Here is a 20,043-nt window from a genome sequence, read left to right as displayed (position 1 = left end):
ACAAACACAAACTGTGAGTCTGCTGGTGAGTCACGTCACCGCTCTGGGCCTCAGTTCCCCCAACTGTAAAATGGGGATAATCAGAGCACCTTCCTCCTAGTGTTGAACAGGAGCCAGGCTTTGCTCCTTCTCTTGCTTCCCAGGACCCCTTGTGAAGGGAGGAGTTGTCCTAGTTCTTCTGTGTCGGGCCTCAGTTTCCCCATCTGTAGGCTGAGGGTTGACTTGTGGTCTCTGATACTCTGAATGAGGGAGAGAAAGCAGAGATGGGGGAGGGAAGCCATTGCCTGGGGAGACCCCTTTCCCCAGGGGCCTCAGCTTCCCCTAACCCACTCCCTTCCTGACCCCCATTCACTTGTCAGAGGCCGCATGCCTCCCCTTCCTCTCCTCTCTCTGCCCATTAAGTTTGAGTTTAACAAGACCCAGCTGGAGGCAGTGTTCTGGCCCCAGGGCAGGGGGGGATTTAAAAAGTGGGAGAAGTCGGGTGTCCCTCGACACAGGGCACAGGGGACGCCCCCTAAAGGGGTGATGGGAACCAGGCCTTGTCGTGTGGGTGGCAGTTCCCCACTCCATGTCGGGAGCGATACTTTGGGAAACTGGCCCTTTAAGGAGCACTGACCATGCGCCCAGCCTGGGGCAGCCGTGACCTCCCCTGGCCCCGACAGCAGCCCTGAGAGGCAGGGTCTGATCCCCATTTCACAGGTGGGGCCACCAAGGTTCAGAGTAACTGTCCTGGAGCCACATAGCCGATCAGTGGGAAGGCTAGAATTCAGGTGTCAGAGCTGCTCGACACCCAGGGACAGGCTCCCTCCATCACCCCCACATCTTTACCATCCATGTGTCTAAATTATCCTATCCAGGGAGTTCCGTGAGGCAGGTGGGGCAGAATGAACCCATTTTACAGACAAGGAAACAGACCAAGAAGGGGCATGGCTTACCTGAAGTCACATGATTAGTAAGTAGCAGAGTTGGTGAGAGTCAGGACAGAGGACCCCGGGGCAGGGCAAGAGGACCAGCCGTCCTGTGAGGGGCCGCTCCTGGTTGCCCTGCACTGAGCCAGAGGCTGTGTGGATACCTCCCCAGTCTGAGCTCCCTGGCACCGAGGGCCGCAGGGACTGAGGAGGGCCATCAGAGTGTCCCCTACTTCCCCTCCCCCCCCTTTGCCCGGGATCCAGGTAATTTTATGCCTGAGGTGAGCATCATGGCTGGGGCTTGACACATAGGGGTCAGTAACTGCAGGATTTAGGGGCTCCCAGGACAGAGGGGTGAGGGGTCTCTATAAAATCCTGAACCTTCTGGCCGAGTTGAGAACATCAGAGCCAAAAAGGGAAGGTCCACGTGGAGGGCGGTGGGTCAAAGGGGTTTGATACATCAGCCTGGAATTGCTTTATCATCATCACCATCTTCGGCCTCCCCTTTGACAGTTGTTGGGTGTGTGCTGTGAGCACCGTGTCAAGAATGTCACGTGCTTTCCTTTTTTAATCCTCATAGCCTATAATCTATGGAACTAGTATTATCCCCATTCTACAGCTGAGCAAATTGAGGCCCAGACAGGACAGTAACTTTTCCCAGGATATTCTCACATGGTGGATGCAGAATCTGAGCCCAGGACACCTGACTCCAGAGCTCTGCACTGACTCTTACATCACAGCCCCTGCCCTCTAATAACAGTAGCTGGTATTTCTTGGGTGTTTCCTATAAGGTTAGTCTTTTACATGGATCATTTCAAATCTGCACTACAATCCTCTGAGGTAGGGACCTATATAAAGCCCATTTTGCAGATGAGGAGACTGAGGTAGCTCAGAAAGGTGAAGGGCCTTGGCCAAGGTCACAGAACCCAGAGGTGCTGGGCTCAAGTCTAGGCCTGTCTGAATCCCAGAGTGAAGAGAGTGTCCCTAAAGCCTGCCCAGTCCAAACTCCTCATTTTAGGAATGGCAAAACTGAGATCAGAAACAGGAGCCCCAGCTCCTGTTCTTTGGAGCAGGGGCTTGCCAAAAGCACACAGTAGTCATTGGCAGCACCGGGACACACGTCTCCATGGAATCCCTCACAAATTGTTCCCATTTTACAGATAGGCCAACTGAGGCATGGAAAAATAAATGGCACAGAGAAGGCTAAAGGAAGAGCTGGGTTGGTAAACTCAACTTTAGTGCACAGAGTTTCCTGGGAACTCCTCCCCTCCTTGCCAGATCCCCCAAGACCTGTGTTTTGGGGCAGGGCTCTTGGCTTCAGCCAACTTGACCTTGGGGCCCATCTCTCTACAGGTTCAGATTTCCTACCATTCCGGCCAAGAGCCTCTGGCCTATGCGGTGCTCTACCTCACCTGTGTGGGTAAGTCCAGGGCCTCAGCCAATGGCAGTGTGAAATTGGTGCAGGGTTAAATATAGACCAACGGAAAAAATGGAGAACCAGAACCCAGACCCATGCTCATGTGGTTATCATGTGACACTCAATGAACCTGGAGCCCTACTCCACACCATACTCAAAAATAAATTCCAGATGGGTTAAAAATCTCAAGGTGAAAGTCAGAATTTTAAAGCTTTTAGAAGAGAATATCTTTTCAACTTCAAAGCAGTCAGAAGTTTTCTTTAACAAGGCAAAACAAAAGCACAGGACTTTCGGGGCAAGATTGATAACTTAGACTGTATTAAAATTGAAAACTTCTGTACAGTGGAGGACAAGTACAAAGCCAGACTATGGAGAAGAGCTTTGCAGTGCATATAGCTGACGCAGTGCTTCTAGGTAACGGAGAATGCCGAATGCCGATCGATAAGAAAGAAAACCAAACAATAGAAACAGCAACAACAATAACAACAGAAAAGAAAACCCCAGCAAATCACAGATGAGAAAAGCCCCAATGATCAGAGCTCAGATGAAAGGATACTTACCTTAGAAGATACTTATCTGCGAAGGATGTGCAACTGGAAACTCCTTCTACCGGGGGTGGGGTTTGCGTTGGTACAAGCACTTGGAGAACAAGAAAGTTAGCAAGAAAGTTGAAAGTGCTTTGTCTGCAGGAGGCGTTTTTAGAAGCAGAACTGCTGAGTTGCAGGGAAGGTACATTTAAATTGTGATAGATATTGCCAAATGGCTCTTCGAAAAGACCGTACCACGTTATACACCTGCCCACAGCCGGGAGTGTGGGAGTGCCTTGCCAACACTGTACGTTATCAACCTTTTCCGTTTTTGGCCACTCTGAGAGGTCGCTGTCTCATTGTTGCTTTAATTTGCCTCCCTTTAGTTAGGACTGAGGTTGGGGACCACCCCACCTCCTCTCCCTGAACACACACCCACCCTTGTTCTTTGGAAAATACGCATACAGCAAAGTACATATGTATGTATGTGTGCGTGAGAGTATGGGTGTGAATACACACACATTAAGGAATAGTTACAAAGCAAACACCTGAGCAACCATTACCCAGGTTAAGAAATAGAACAGGGAACGTGGTCAATACCCCAAAGTGCCCCCCGCCACCGAGCCCCTCTCTGATCAAAGCTCCCTCCTTCCCTTAGAGGTCACCACTATCTTGTGGTAAGTATTTCCTTGCTTTTCTTTATGATTTTATCATCTGAATAGGCACACCCAAATAATACAGTCTAGTTTTGCCTATCTTTGAATTCTCCCTGGGTGGAATCTTATTGTACGCGTCCTTTGGAGTTGGGCTTGTTTTGCCCCATGTTAGCTTTGTGAGTTTCATGCACTTATTGCATGGTGGGTGGGTGCCTTTTCACATGTTTAAAAATCATTTCAAATCTCTCTCTCTCTCTCCCTTGAAGGTTTCATTTGTATTGTAAAATCTCCTCCGCTTTCTAGGGAGAAAGGTTAAGACAGTGGGATGGAGGCTGGGATTTAGGGAAAAGCTGAGGCTCACAGAAGCCACATAGCCTATAGGTGCCAGAGCCTAGATTCACATCCATGACTACCTAACACCAAAGTCCAGGCTCACTGCCCCATCCCAAGGAGACGAGGCAGCTTCATACAGACCAAGAATGTCCAGGGCAACCCAGGCGCAGTGCAGGGTGTGCCCCAGACAGCGAGGGCTGTAGAGATGCAGGAGAGGGAGAGTTCAGGGAAGGCTTCCTGGAGGGGGCAGCATTTGACCTGGGTCTTTGCTCTGGCCCTGCGTCCTCCCCAAGGCCTCTTTCCCCAGCCCAGGGAGGGAGGCTCCAGATGCTCCCACCTCTGGGCAGTGTCTCCTTGGAAATGACTTCCATTTGCCAGATGGGCCAAGACCGAGGTTAAAATGTGGAGGCCATAGGCCTGTGCTGGGCCCCTGAAAGCACTGTCGTGACTTACCTTCTGCCCTCTCCTTGCAGATATCACCCTGGATTGTGACCTGAACTGTGAAGGCAGACGGGATAGGGGCTTTGTGGACAAGGTAGGCTATCTCTGGGCCCAGAAAGGGGCATGGAGTTTGGAGCTGCTCTAGGCTGGGTTAAGAGGAGGGAGACCATTATAGGTATCCCCCTGCCTCCCAGCTGATGTCAAGGCCAGTGGAGCCAGATAGGAACCAGGCATGGCTGGGGATCTTCTGGGAGAAAAATCATCACCAAGAGTTTTCAAGCACACATGTGCCCAGCCCTGGGCTAGGCCTTCCTTTCTGGGGAAAAGTCCTTCTGGATTTTCAATCTAGGTTGGGGGTTGGCAAACTTTTTCTGAAAGAGCAAGATAGTAAATATTTTAGGCTTTGCGAGTCATCCTGTCTCTCTTGCAATTACTTGATTCTGCCATTGTAGGATGAAAGAGATAGTACAGAAACAAATGGATGTGACAGTGTTCCAATAAAACTTTATTTAAAAAAACAAGTAGTGGGCCAGATTTGGCCCACGGGCAGTAGTGTGCTGACCCCCTAATCTAGGTGAAAAGAGAAATCTACCAAGGCTGAAACTGTAAAAGAACTTTGGGCTGAATTGTGGTGGCACTTAATGCATTGGGAGTTCAGCGGAGAAGGGCAAGGTGGGCTTTGGGAGCAAGAAAGACTTCCCTTGAAGTCCCCGTGCGCTGGGCTCCAAAGCGATGCAAGGCGGAGGGCATTTCAGGTGGAGGGAACAGCAGAAGCTAAGGCCTGGAGAAAGGAATGGATCTTATCAGGAAGTTGCCTATTGGAAAGAGGATGTTGGCTGGAGACATAACACAGGCAGCCATGAGAGACAGCTGTGTCGTTTGAACTTGATGGTGTGTGCAGTAGGGAGCTATTGCCGTTTCTTGAGCAGGAGTGGACCTATCATCACAGGGCAGGGTGAAGAGGAAGGGATGGGTTAGGAGGCTGGTCAGGAGGTTGCTGAGGAGGGAGGCACAGGTGTGGTCTGAGCCCCCGTCATCAGCTGTGCTTTGCCATTGGCAGCGGCAGTGGGTCTGGGGATCTAGCGGGTATGGAGCCATCCTGCTGGTGAACTGTGACAGGGACAATCTGAGCTGTGATGACCAGGACAACTGTGACCGGCACGTGCGCTGCCTGGAAGGCGAGGGGGGCACCGGGGCAGCCTGTGTCCCTGGGTTCCCAGGGTCAACGCTCAGCTACCCTGCAGGGATTCTGACCCCCACAGGCAGCTCTGAAGGCAGAGCTCAGGGCCAGAGTTTCAGCTCCCGTACACACCTTGATACTCCTTAAAACCTGCCTCAGGCTGGCAGCTGCCTCTCCCCATCCTCAGTGCCAGCGGGCACTCGCATGCTGGGGCAGAGCTCTGGAAAGGAGCTGACTCACCTTTCTCTCCCTCCAGGGGAGTAGAGGATGCTAACATTATTTGAGCACCCGTCATGTGCCAGACTCTTTACCCAAATTCTTGTTTAACCATCGAAGCAGAAGGGCAACATCGCCCCAATTTAGAGACAAGGACGTTGAGGCTCAGAGGTCAGGAGATCCCCAAAGTCACTCAGCCAGCCTGTGGCAGGTCCAAGCCTTCCGATTCCAACCCGAAATCCGGCCTCTTCCTCCTCCCTGGCATCGCGGGTCTGGGTTTCAGAGATGCCCCATGTTTTTTTTTTTTTTTTGCGGTACGCGGGCCTCTCACTGTTGTGGCCTCTCCCGCCGCGGAGCACAGGCTCCAGACGCACAGGCTCAGCGGCCATGGCTCACGGGCCCAGCCGCTCCGCGGCATGTGGGATCGTCCCGGACTGGGGCATGAACCCGCGTCCCCCGCATCAGCAGGCGGACTCTCAACCACTGCGCCACCAGGGAAGCCCCGCCCCACGTTTAAGTCCATCCTGAACCACATGCACAGCCCCGTGAAGGGTGCTGCAGCAGCATCCTTGGTGTGGGCCAGGGGCTTCACACATGAGATGCCCATGCTAGTCTAAAAGTTGGCATGATTGTTTTGGAGACAGGAAGGCTGAGGCTTTGGGGCAGGGAGGGGCTGGCCCAGGGCAGCAGCGAGCGATTCTGAGACTGAGACAGGGGACTTCACCTTCGTGCCGCCCAGGTGGGCTTCTTACCACACATGCTTCTCCTGCACACCTGTCGTGTGCCAGGCACCGGGCTGGCCGCTCTATACTTCCTGGTTCTCTGGGCAGATGAGGAAGCCGAGGCTCAGAGAGGGTAGGAAGTAGCTCACCATGTCACATGCTTGCAACCATCTTCATGGTTTGCTCCTGATGGCTCCCAGTGCTTCCACAGGCTGGGCAGAGCTGGGGCTCAGAGACCCAGGTCTCGGCACCCTCTGCCCTGGGGAGGGCACGGGCAGGAGTCGGAGGGGCTGGGGTGTCGGAGGCGCCCTGAATTGCCGCCCTGTGTCTGGCTCCCCAGACCTGGAAGACATGTCTGTCATGGTCCTGTGGACCCAAGGTCCCATTGCCCTTTTCGACGACCACACACTTGTCCTCCACACCTCCAGCTGTGACGCCAAGTGGGCACGGGTCTTCCATGCTTGTGGTGAGTTCATGCCCATCCTGCCCTGCCAGGGGGGGGGCCTCAGTTTCCCCACCTGGGGTGAGAGAGCAGGCTCTGCTTTGGCTCCTGGGCTGCCTTGGGGGTCAGAGGAAGAAGAATCAGCTGAGCGAGCTCCAGAGCCGGCCGGCTGGCATCCCTGGCACAGCCGTGCCTCAGGTGGCTTTACCGGATGACTGAATTTTTAAAATATGTTCTAAGCACGTTTAGAAGTTTTTATTATCACAACTTTCAAACATCCACAAAAGTAGAGAGAACGGTGTAATGAACCCCCATGTGCCACCCACTCAGATTCAGCAGTGATCACTATTTTGCCTCTCTTACTCCATCTATCCTTTTCGGTTTGCTGAAGTATTTTAAAGCCAGTCCCAGACACCCTGGCTGTTTGCCTCTACAATAATTCAGTCTGTATCTCCCCGCCCCACCCAAAGAAAAAACACCCAAACTATTGCTTTACATAGCCACAATTCCATTATCACAAATAAAAGTATATAACGTAAAAATTTTTTACATTTTAAAAATACAAATGTATACAAGTAATAATATGGTCATTTAAAAAATATAGAAGTATGTAAAATAAAAAATGAGAGTTTGCTATCCTTACCTCAAAACCTGACCCTTAACATGTGTTCACTGTGGACAATCTGGTGTGTGTTCTTCCCGACTCTTCTCTGTGTGCACTGGATGAGCATGGTGTGTGTGTGTGCGTGCTGTGTGGGCGCGTGCGTGTGTGTGTGTGCGTGCCGTGTGGGCGCGTGCGTGCGTGTGTGTGCGTGCCGCGTGGGTGCGTGCGTGTGTGTGCCGCGTGGGTGCGTGCGTGTGTGTGTGCGTGCTGCGTGGGCGCGTGCGTGTGTGTGTGCGTGCCGCGTGGGCGCGTGCGTGTGTGTGTGTGTACATACTCTGCTTTCCAGATGGTTCCTCTCATTGAGTTATACATCCTACACAGCTCCCTGTGTATTTATTTAGCTCTGCTTCCCTCTCCTCCACAGCTGCATCGTGTTCCAAATCACGGAGGTGCTGTAAATTATCTGGTCCCCTGAAGGCACCGTTTTTGCAGTGTTCTGATTTTACAACAATCTAGGTTCCTGGCGGGCAGGGACCTTGCTCACAGCCACATCCTGAGTCCAGAACTATGCCTCCTAGGTGCATAGTAGGCGCTCAGTAAATATTTATTCAATGAATGAATAATTAACCAGTGAACACCCTTGTACATGTATTTTTTAGGAAAGATACCTAGCCATGGAATTGCTGGTTAGGGGTAAACATTACCTTCTTCTTTTTTTTTTAAATAAATTTATTTACTTACTTTTGACTGTGTTGGGTCTTCGTTGCTGTGCACGGGCTTTCTCTAGTTGTGGTGAGCAGGGGATACTCTTCGTTGCGGTGCATGGGCTTCTCATTGTGGTGGCTTCTCTTGTTGCGGAGCAGAGGCTCTAGGCACGCGGGCTTCAGTAGTTGTGGCACGTGGGCTCAGTAGTTGTGGCTCATGGGCTCTAGAGCGCAGGCTCAGTAGTTGTGGTGCACGGGCTTCGTTGCTCCGCGGCATGTGGGATCTTCCCGGACCAGGGCTTGAACCCGTGTACCCTGCATTGGCAGGCGGATTCTTAACCACTGCACCACCAGGGAAGTCCCAACATTACCTTCTTAGATGCCACCAAATTGCCCTCCGAAAGATCTGAGCACTGATCTTAGAAAGGAATGCCCTCCCTTGCCCCCACCCAGGCCTGCCCATGCCAGGTATTAAGCATCTTTCTCTCCTTTGCCAGTGGGAGGTGAGAGGCATGAGCTGTTGTCTGGCTTACATTTTGTTGGTGAGGCTGCACAGCCCTTCCTGCTCCCCAGGCCCGCTCGGGAGCCATGGCCACCCCTCCTGTCCCCTCCCAGGTCCCGAGGACTCATGAGAGGCTTACAGGCACGTGCTGGGCCAGAACAAGGTGTCGTACCAGGTGCCCCGCTTCCCCGGGGATGAGGAGTGCTTCTTCGTAGAGGGCCTCTCCTTCCCTGACGCTGGCGTGAAAGATCCCGACCACCCCGCTGGTGCCTCTCTAGAAACTAAGGAGCAAGCGGCTTGCTCAGGTCCACGGTGGTCCTCGAGCCATCCAGGCTCTGGACCCTGAGGCCAGTTTCTTTTCCCTCTGGTCTTCCCCTGCAGGATTTCTCCGAATCCCCCATCTTCACTGACACCGTGGTGTTCTGTGTGGCGCCCTGGATTATGACGCCCAGCGCCCTGCCGCCCCTGGAGGTGTACGTGTGCCGGTGAGTCCGGGGGGTGCTGGGTGTTCTTCTGACCCTGGTGGCCCCTCTCTCCACCCCCAGGACCGGCTCTGTCCTGAGCCACTCTCCCTGGGCTTGTCTGCAGTGTGAGGAACGACACGTGTTCTGTGGATGCAGTGGTGGAGCTGGCCAGGAGAGCCGGCTGCGAGCTGACCATCTGCCCACAGGCCGAGACCCCCAACGACCGCTGGATCCAGGTACCACGGCCGCCGGGCAGCACCTCACCCGACACTGGCCTGGAGGGAGAGGCTGGCCTATCCCAACGCGGGTGCTGCTGGGAATATCCAGGAGGAACGGGGCTGTGCTCGTCCTCCCCAGGGCACTGCTCTTTCTAATTCTAGGCCTAGAGCTCTCCCCTTCTCTCCAGAACCTTCTGGAGGCTCAAGCACACTGACATTGAACTTGACATCCATTCACCCATAGGATCCGGCATAGGCACTGGGCTGAGCCTGAAGGGGATGGCAGAGGTGCAGGGCGCACGCTCCTTGTCCTCAACAACCTGGACCAGTGGTTCTCCATGGAAGGTGGTTTTGTCCCCCCAGGGGACATTTGGCGGCATCTGGAGACATTTGGTTGTTACACTGAGAGAGGTGGTGCCATTGGCTTCCAGTGCGTAGAGACCAAGGGTGCCGCTAAACAGCCTGCAATGCACAGGACGGCCTCCACGAGAAAAAATTATCTGGTCCCAAGTGTCAAGAGTGCCGAGGCTAGAAGCCCTGATGTAGAGAATGACTGCGACAGAAATCCCCACCCAGCAGTCTGAGATGGAGCAGGGGTGCTGGCAAAGTGCCAGCAGGGTTTGGAGGCGCGTGGCATCACCTCTGTCTGGGGGATCAGTGAAGATTGCCTGGAGGGGGCATCTGAGCTGGACCAGACTTGGCGAGTGGATAAGGATTTGTGTCGTTTATCGAGCACTCACTGCTGGCCGTGTGTAGCATCATTTCATCTTCCTGACAATGCCCTGTCAATAAAGAAGGAGCTCTCAGGGGAGTAAATGCCTAGGGCCACAGATCTGGTGAGGGCTGTGCTGAGACTCAATGGACGGCGTTCCTGGCAGAAGACTGGTATGTGCAAAGGACCAGAGGTGGGAGGCATGAGAAAAGATGTCACCTATTCTCTTTGGCCAGGGCCCAGTTTCTTTGAAGGGCAAGAGTTGAGGTAGGAGGCCTTGAATGCCAAGCTAAGAAGCTTTCATTTCAACTGGAGGTTCATCCAATGAGGTGGTTCAGAGCAGGACTCTGGAGCCGGGCAGGCTGGGTTTGAATCCTGGCTATGCTGCTGGCTAGCTGTGTGCCCTTGGACAAATAACTAGATCTCTCTGTTCCTCACTTTCCTCATGGGTGATATGGGGTAATCATGGCCCCTCCACATAGGCATGTCATGAGGACTGATGGAGTTAATATTTGTAAAGAGCTTAGGGCAGGGCTGGGCCCATAATCGTGAACTTCTTGTGTTGGATACATAGTTCATCAGTGATGGGTTATCTTCGCCTCCGGAACCAGAGGGCTCAGGATTGACCTGGATGTGTTTACGTGTTTGAAAAGGAAGCCTGGGGCTTCCCTTGAGGTCCAGTGGTTAGGACTCCGAGCTTCCACTGCAGAGGGCATGGGTTTGATCCCTTGTCGGGGAACTAAGATCCCGCATGCCACATGCAGCGTGGCAAAAAAAAAGAAAAGGAGGCAGATCTGTACCTCCTCAGGGCCCCTCAGCCCTGTCCAGCCGTCAATCCCTCAGGACCACGTGCAGAGGCCAGATGTGCTGGCTGGTGCCCAGCAGCCTGTTTGTCCATCGCAGGCCACCCAAACCCGTCTCTGTATCCACTCTGCCCTGACCCAGCACAGGGACAACCCCAAGGCCGTGTTCTCGTTCATTCCTGACCTGTCTTGCTGTGTGACCCTAGGCAAGAGGACCCCCTCTCTGAGCCTCCAGCCCCTCCTCCAGCTAGCAGACATCATGACCCCTACGCCCCAAGGGCAAAGCAGGCCTGCGGCACAGAACTCCCGTGAACAGTCTTCCCCAAGGTGCTGAGTGCCAGGCAAGCAGGGGAAGCTGCTGACCGTCCACAGCTGGCAACCTCATGTTTGCAGGATGGGATGGAGCTGGGCTACATTCAGGCACCGCACAAGACCTTCCCAGTAGTCTTTGACTCCCCCGGGAATGGAGAATTGCAGGACTTCCCTTACAAAAGAATCCTGGTGAGTGGTCAAGGCCACAGCCTAGGCCTGAGGGCTGACAGACATTACCCCAAGGGCCAGACTGGGAACTATGTTCTTTAGGGACAGGAGTAGAGTTGCCAGATAAAATAGGAGATGCCCAGTTAAAGCTGAATTTCTGCTACACAGTGAGTAACTTTTAGTATAAGTATATCCCATACATTGCATGGGATATACTTATACTAAAAATATATTTGTTGTTTATCTAATATTCAAATTGAACTGGGCATCCTGTATCTTTTTTTTTTTTTTTTTTTTTTTTTGCAGTACGCGGGCCTCTCACTGTTGTGGCCACTCCTATTGCAGAGCACAGGCTCCGGACACACAGGCTCAGCGGCCATGGCTCACGGGCCCAACCGCTCCGCGGCATGTGGGATCTTCCCGGACTGGGGCACGAACCCGTGTTCCCTGCATCGGCAGGCGGACTCTCAACCACTGCGCCACCAGGGAAGCCCAGCATCCTGTATCTTTTTACTAAATCTGGCAGCCCGAGAAGGGGAGGGGAGGCAGGACAGTGCAGCTGTTAAGAGCATAGGCTTTGGAGTCAGTCAGCCTGGCTCTGTCACTCACATGCTGTGTGACCTTGCATAAATAATTTCCCCTCTCTGAGCCTCAGTTTCCTCATCAGTAAAAATATGTTAGCCCTGGCCTCAAAGGTGTTTGTGAGGCTTCTCCATGCCTACATGAAGAAAACATACAACATAGTTTGCTCGTATGATTATTGGTAATAAAGAGGATGTCTTCAAATGAACTTATCTATGAAACAGAAACAGATGCACAGACATAGAGAACAGACTTGTGGTTGCCAAAGAGGAGGGGGAGTGGGGGAGGGAAGGACTGGGAGTTTGGGCTTAACCAATGCAAACTGTTACATACAGGATGGATAAACAACAAGGTGCTACTGTCTAGCACAGGAAACTATATTTAATATCCTGTGATAAACCATAATGGAAAAGAATATGAAAAAGAAGAGATATATGTCTAATTGAGTCATTCTGTTGTACAGCAGAAATTAACACAACATTGTAAATCAACTAAACTTCAATAAAATTAAAAAAAAAAAGTGTCTTAATCTACCTCTCCTGAGAAAAGAGGGGAGATTCCCTCGTGCCAAAGAGAACGGAAGACTTCTCCAGCACCTTATTGGATCACAAAGGTGGGAGGAGCTCTCCCCTGGCCCTCGATATTGTCTAAATTCCTTCTAAGAGATGGCCCTGGGAAGTTCTCCCCTTTTCCAGAGTTGAAAAACTGAGTCTCAGTTGAAAAACTGAGACCAGCCTCTTTGTCCCCAAAGTAGGCCACTCTAGAGCAGCCAGATACCTGCCTTGGATTGGACTTGGCAGGAAGGCCGTGCAGAGGGTAAAGGGGGAAGCCGTGGCCTCAGGCTCAGTGTCTAATGGGGAGTGTTGGAGCAGCCAGGGCCCTCTCTGCTGTTTTCCCATCACCATGGGGAATAACGTTCTCTAATATGGCAGCAGGGCCAGTCAGTGGGCTGTGTGTGTCCCAACCTTGGCAGGCGTGAATAAAATACCGCTAGGTCAGATCTCCATCTTTGACTCAGTACTTCCATCTGAAGAATGGGTGGTCACTCCCACTCTAAGGAGCTCAAAGCCCAACAGGTAGGTTCAAGCTCTTCCTGGTGAGCCTCCCCACTCCCAGCCTGACTCAACTTCCCCTACCAGGGTCCAGATTTTGGCTACGTGACTCGGGAACCACGAGACATCTCTGTGAGTGGCCTGGATTCCTTTGGGAACCTGGAGGTCAGCCCCCCAGTGGTGGCCAATGGGAAAGAATACCCCCTGGGGAGGATCCTCTTTGGTGGCAACCTGCCTGGGTGAGAGAGGTGTTCTTGGGGTGGAGACTGAGGGTGGGTTGGTGATGGTGGCTGGGGGAGGGGCCATTCTACTCCTGGAAGAGAACCAGAAAAAATCAGTGATGAAATTGTAGACCTGGATGTGGTGGGGTGGGAGCAGAAGACGGTTCTCCAGACACTGTCCACACTTACCTCGGGGAGTCTGAGAAGACTGGAGCAAGCAGAGACGTAAGAGATCATTCAGTCCAACCCTTTCATTTCGTAAGTGGGCCCAGAGAAGGTGAGTGACCTAGGAAAAGTCACACAGGCTGCAAAGTTATGACTAGACTTAGGTCTTCTGATTCAGAAAATAAATAGATGTTGACATCAATTAATAGTTATAGATGAAAAAGTTTTAAGTCTCAGCAGTCCCAGGAGAAATTACATTTAAATCAATGCTTGTTCACACTATGATGTAAATGACTAATATCAGACCTTGTCCTGAGAGCAAAAGGGAGGTATAGGACATGAAAATTGAGACAGCAGTGACACAAAGAGAGAGTGTAACTGATTATGTCTTGTTCAATATGTGACACAGGGATACTGATGAAAAAGAAAAGGAATTATATGATAATGGTTATTTGCTATGGAATAGACCCAAACTGAGCCAACCAAATTCAGCAAAGCAGTTAGAACAGACTTGTGATCAAACAACAGGTGAAACAAGAAGCTTTGAAGGGGACTACCTGCCCTCAAACACATGATCTCACAGAAAGAGGAAGTTGGGGCCATGCCATTAGATACTTTTTCAGAAGGCAAGAGAAGAATGGGGTTTAAATTCATGAACATAATATGCCGGGGCTATGAGAAAAGATCACCCTCTCCCCTCACTATATGCAGGAAGGCGAGGCTGCAGCAAGAGAGATGTAAGTTAAACTCTACAAAGCACTGCCCAGCCGGTGATTGAATATGGGGGTGAAATCAGTCTCTTAGAGAATGTGAGGATGGGGTCTGAGGGTGGTTCTGAGGATTTGCCTGGATGGGTCACTGACCTGGTGTGATTGACCTGTCCTGTGTCTGCCTCATCAAGAACTCACCTGGAGTGTAATTTATTATATAAATATATATATTTTTAATATATATATATTTATTTATTTTAACATCTTTATTGGAGTATAACTGCTTTACAATGGTGTGTTAGTTTCTGCTATACAACAAACTGAATCAGCTATATGTATACATATATCCCCATATCTCCTCCCTCTTGCGTCTCCCTCCCACTCTCACTATCCCACCCCTCTAGGTGGTCACAAAGCACCGAGCTGATCTCCCTGTGCTATGCGGCTGCTTCCCACTAGCTATCTGTTTTACATTTTATAGTATATATAAGTCCATGCCTATTTATTTTTTATTTTTGGCTGCATTGGGTCTTCGTTGCGGCACGCGGGATCTTCGTTGCTGGGCACGGGCTTCTCTCTAGCTGTGGCTCGCGTGCTCAGGAGTCTCAGCGTGCAGGCTTAGTTGCCCCACGGCATGTGGGATCTTAGTTACCCCACCAGGGATCGGACCCGTGTCCCCTGCATTGGAAGGTGGATTCTAAACCACTGGACCACCAGGGAAGCCCCGAGTGCAATTTAAATATATATTTATTGTCTTCCCTGATTACAAAAGCAATGCATTTTTTGGGCAGATGTTGCAGAAATCTTGAACTCTTGTCATTCCATTTCTGCATACGTGTATATTTTTAGTTAACTTTTGTTTTTTAACCCCTTGGGCCCCAGGTCAAGAGGCCGCAGGGTCACCCAGGTGGTTTGGGGCTTCCTTCACGCGCAGAAGGTGCAGACCACTGTGGAGCTCTTTGTGGACTGGTTGGCCGCGGGCCATGTGGGTGAGTTTCTGAGCTTTGTCCCTGCCCCCGATGGGAAGGTAAGGACTCGGGAGACAGCTCTGGGTTAGGGGATGAGCTCCAAGGAGCCATGCTGAGGCCGGGGAGCTCAATGGAATCTGCTCTCTCCACACACGGCTTCCGGACGCTCCTGGCCAGCCCTAGCGCCTGCTTCAAGCTCTTCCAGGAAAAGCAGAAACAGGGTCATGCCACGGCCCTCCTGTTCCAAGGGGTTATTGGTGGGTACCAGTGCTGTGTCCCTCATCACAGCTTTCCCACCCTCGTCACCTAAATTAAGACACGTCGTGGCTTGAAGGAGGAAGGGCACATGTTAAAACAGGGCTGTCCCCCCAGTGTGAGATCCCTTGCTCCACCAGATATCACTGTCCATGGCTGGGGCAGAGCTGGCAGGGAGCTCTGTGATGGATGATGGGCTTGGGGTGGGTGTGGACAGAGTGGAGACGTGGCCAGCTTTGTGGGCACGTGACCAGGGCAGTCATACAGGGCCCTCTGCTCAGAAGGGTCCAGCACTTGGGATTTGATGCTCTGCCCTTCAGTGTCTTGAAAATCTTAGTAACTTGTGTTTGTGAGCAAAATCTGATTGGTCAATGGAGCATCTTTTGGGGGCTTGGAGCCTGGGCTCATGAACAGTCCCACCCTGGACCACACCTCTCTCTGAGAGAAAAGCTTCCATAGAACTTAGAAGCTCCCAAGTATAACTTCCCACGTCCCCTTACCACCCCTCACTACCATCACCCCAAAGCCCCAGCTATAAAGTGAAAGAAATACAATTTCCCCGAAACCCATCCCTCCCACAAGGACCATGCATAGACTCCTTTGAGCTCAGATGAAACCTGGAAAAATCCTCAAATCCAAATCTCATGTACCAGGCAGGGAGAAAGCGATCTGCATCTTTCTTAGAAGTACCGCTTTACAGGGAGCACTGTCCTGAGCAGGGCAGTGAGGGAATTCACAGCTGTCAGACCACACATAGCCACCGTGTGGCACTGGAGAGCTGATACCCAGGGTGGTGGCCGTGGAGGCCCAGCACATCTCAGGGGTCACCTACTGTGTACCAGCCCCCAGGCTGTGTGGTCCACGCAGGTTACCCCATTTGACCTCAGGAGAGCCTGTGAGGCTTACTGTCACTCTGCTTCACACGTCAGAATATGAGGCTCAGAGAGGGGAAGGCGCTGGCCCAGAGGCCTCAGCAAGAATGCAGTGGAGCTGGGTCTGGATTCCAACTAGGGTGCGGGGGATGTCAAGCCTGGGGCGGGGGGGGGGGTGGCCAGCAAGCCCTCTCCTTTCCCTTGGTCAAGGCTTCACCCCTTCATGAGCACTGGGCTTGGGTTTGAATCACAAGCACCCCCATTTCCTAGCTGCAAGACCTGAGGCAAGTGTTTTTACCTCTCTGAGCCTCAGTTTCCTCATCTGTAAAGTGGGGATGATGATGCGTACCTTGTAGCGTTGCCATGAGGCCTGAATGAAGTGCTGAGCGTAGAGCGCTGGACTCAGGGCCTGCACAGGGTAAGAGCTTCATAACTGGCAGCCGTGAGGATTGTGAGCCATTGGCTCTGACCTCCCCTGTCATGCCCGTCTCCACGGGCACCCCATCAAGGCTACAGGAAAGCTGGGCCTGGGGGAGCCCCTTTGCCATGCAGTCACCTCTAGGAGGTCAGGGACAGGGTCCAATGGTGTCCGTCAGGGCTGGCACTGGTGGCAGGTGGGCGACCCAGCTCCCTGCCCCACCACTAGCCAAAAAAGAGCGATCATCACCCAGTGCCCCGGTGGGAGTGGGGGAGGCTGTACATTTCCAATAAAAGGTGTCGCCACTTCCGAAGTGCTCAGATGAGGGTCTAAAGTTCATGGCACTGCAGCCACCTACCCCTGCCGTCCTCACACGCCCAGACTCGCACAGTGGCCAAGCGGAAAGGCCGGGGAGCTGCTGACTCAGCAAGACCGGTACCTGCGAACTTGGCCTCTGCCTGGCTGCTTCCCAGAGCAGGTGGCCCTCCCTGCTGGCATTGTTCTCGCCCTGCCCTTCGTGTCTCTCTCTCCTTCACAGGCAATCAGCAGATCAACGCCATCTCCATCGACCAGGTCCTCTCCAATGAAAACCTCATCAGCTACAATAAGTTTGTCCAGGTACAGGGCCGTGGGCTGTGAGTGGGAGCTGGGCGTGGCTGGGGACCGGGATGGGGACGGGGGTCTGAAGCTCGCAGTTCATGAAAGCTCAGGCTGGAGCAGGCCCAGATGAGGGCCCCTAAACCCTGACTTTGACCTGAGAGAAAGGAGGGGGTAAGCAGGCGCATGTGAGGAGGACAAACATTCCAGGCAGAGGGCACAGCACAGACGAGACCCTGAGGTAGAACAGAGGGGCCTGGGGTGTTTAAGGACAAGCCAGGAGGCCCATGTGGAGTGCGGGGAGACAGGTCCCACAAGGCCTTGTAGGGCATCACTAGGGCTTTGGCTGTGACTCCGAGTGAGATGGGAGGCCACTGGGGAATTTGAGCAGAGGACTTATGCCTTGAAATGATCTCTCTGCTGCTGTGTTGAGAATATATCTTCTATTACGGCGAGGGGTGGGGAGTGGTGACAGTAGGTCCCAGCAGGAAACATATGGCACTCGGAAGCGGATAACTGTAGAAAAGTTTAACAAAGAGAATATTTACAAAGACATAGGGAGGATTTGAGGAAATCAACAAAGGCCTGTCGCATATCCCCAGGGTAGAAAGAGGGGAGCCATCACCACCCCTGGGCCTGGAGGAATTAGGCAAGGAAGATGTTACTGGAACCTGGAGGGGTCACTACAAGAAGAGGCTACCAGACGGCAGCTGGGACTTCACAGCCAACCCACAGTGACCTGACAGGGAGGGAGCTGGGGGAACAAAGACCCCAACTGCACTCTCCTACCAGCCCCCGCACCTTCTGCCAGTGCCCCCATTGGCTGAACCCAGCCGGAAGCCTGTGGGTAGGGGAGCCCCTGATTCCCAAGGGGCAGCCTCCCAGGGCACAGAGCAGATAAGATGGGTGACAGTGGGTCCAGTAGAGCAAACAGAATATCCAGCCCAGGGCCTTCCAAGAAGCAAGTGCCAAGATGGGGGTTAAAAATGCAAGGATTTTATTAGGGGCAATGCTGCAGGAGGGAAGGGGGGGCTGGAGGAGGCTGGGCGAGCTGGCCCTGCGGGAAGGAGAGGGAAGGAAGGGTGGATGCATCCTTTACTGCCACACAGTCAAGTTAGGCTCGGCCAACCTGCGGGATTCTGCAAGCCCATCAGCCGTCAGAGGGTCCCGGCTCCCAGAAACTGTCTGCCTTAGTATCCTTGCGGAGCTCAGCCATTGGCTGTTAGCAGCTGGTGGGAGGTGTGGCCTCGGGCGGGCGCCAGCACAGGAAGGATTTCAGAGCTGGATCTGGGCAGCTGGGCCCTCGGTCAATTCCACTCCCGTGGCTGGAGGTCTTCGAGGAGCGTTGTCATGGCCGCCACATGAAGCAAGACCAGAAGAAGCCAGGAGGCCAGTGAGGAGGCCGCTGCCGGCAGCCAGGCGGGCGGGGAGGCCTCTCCCCCGGGTGGAAGGGGTAGAGGTAGTGGGGAGGGGTCCGATCGGGGGTATATTTTGGAAGTAGAGCCCACGGGACTGGCTGATGATGGATGCTGAGTGAGAGGAAAGGAGGCATCGAGGATGACCTCAGGGATTTTGACCTGAGCAATGGGTCCATTCACAGAGTGGAAGAACGGGGTGGGGGCATGGGTGGAAATGAAGAGGTTGTCTTTGGACCCGTCACATCTGACGTGCCCGTTAGACACCCAAGTAAAGATGCAAAGTGCTGGTTATGTTTGCACGTCTGAGCTCAGCAAAGAGGCTGGGCTCTATAAAGCGGTTGGGAGATAGAAATTTAGGAGTTGTCAGTGTCTGGTGTTTTAAACCATAAGACTGAAGGAGAGGGACTTCCCTGGAGGTGCAGTGGTTAAGAATCCGCCTTCCAGTGCAGGGGACTCAGGTTCGATCCCTGGTCGGGGAATTAAGATCCCACATGCTGAGGGGCAGCTAAGCCCATGCGCCACACCTAGAGAGAAGCCCGCACACCACAACGAAAGATCCCGCATGCCGAAATTAAGACCCAACGCAGCCAAAAAAAAAAAGACTGAAGGAGATCCCCTAATGAGTGAAGGATCTAGAGAAGGGAGAGGGTCAAGGATGGAACACTCTCACTTGAGCCTGGCTAATGGGATAGAACTATGAGGGGTGGGACACGGGGCAGGTATATGTTGATGAAGGGGCACAAAGAGAATGTTTGTGTGGAGAGTTGATCTCTGGGCATCCTGCCCGTCCTTAACCAGACATGACCCCTGGGGTTCCCTCCAATACGGGCAAGGTCTCCTACCTCTTCCTTCCTCCTCTCCTAGAGCTGCGTCGACTGGAACTGGGAGGTGCTGAAGCGGGAGCTGGGCCTGACCGATGGTGACATCATTGACATCCCCCAGCTCTTCAGGATGGAGAGGAGAAAGGCGGTGGCCTTCTTCCCTGACTTGGTGAGACCACCACCCGTGACCTAAGGTTTCATCAAATTAAGCTCTGAGCCTCTGCTCCCCAGTGGACAAGACGATTGGTCGCCGCCATGTTTGGGACTGTGGTGGCTGGTAGCGGCGGCAGGGAGAATCAGAGGTCCCATGGTGCCCCGCAGAAGGACTTCTTCCGGGCTGATTGTCATGGTCACTATGAAATGCTCCTTGGCCAAGCCCTTGGTCAGGGGCCATCAGGGAAGGGCTCTTCTCTCCTCCCAGGGACCCAGTTGATATTTGTGGAGTGAATGAAAGATTGCATGAGGCTGTGCATGTGAAGCATGTCGTATCCACTGGGACCTCAGGTGCCCATTCTGCCCCCTTTCTCCCAGTAAACAGCTATTCACCATCCTCCACATATTTAGGGTACCCTGTGTGAGACACACAGATGATTAAGGCTGCTCCCTGCTCCCAAGGAGCTGCCGGTCGAATCTGT

The 20,043-nt window shown here is 52.9% G+C and overlaps 1 protein-coding gene across 1 annotated transcript in view; it reads left to right on the top strand.

Moving 5' to 3' along the window:
• The window catches only part of PADI3 (peptidyl arginine deiminase 3), a 28,969-nt gene that overhangs the window by 7,422 nt on the left and 1,504 nt on the right, over positions 1–20,043 (top strand). Inside the window, 13 exon segments of the mRNA XM_004272577.1 lie at positions 2,262–2,328; positions 4,315–4,376; positions 5,343–5,460; positions 6,741–6,866; positions 8,766–8,944; positions 9,034–9,137; positions 9,241–9,352; positions 11,243–11,350; positions 13,051–13,202; positions 14,942–15,086; positions 15,182–15,284; positions 17,111–17,190; positions 19,452–19,577. Coding sequence (XP_004272625.1) covers positions 2,262–2,328; positions 4,315–4,376; positions 5,343–5,460; positions 6,741–6,866; positions 8,766–8,944; positions 9,034–9,137; positions 9,241–9,352; positions 11,243–11,350; positions 13,051–13,202; positions 14,942–15,086; positions 15,182–15,284; positions 17,111–17,190; positions 19,452–19,577 — 1,482 coding nt within the window.

Source organism: Orcinus orca, chromosome 1 (genome assembly GCF_937001465.1).
Source record: "Orcinus orca chromosome 1, mOrcOrc1.1, whole genome shotgun sequence".
Classification (NCBI taxonomy): Eukaryota; Metazoa; Chordata; class Mammalia; order Artiodactyla; family Delphinidae; genus Orcinus; species Orcinus orca.
This window is presented reverse-complemented; position numbering and strand designations above follow the sequence as displayed.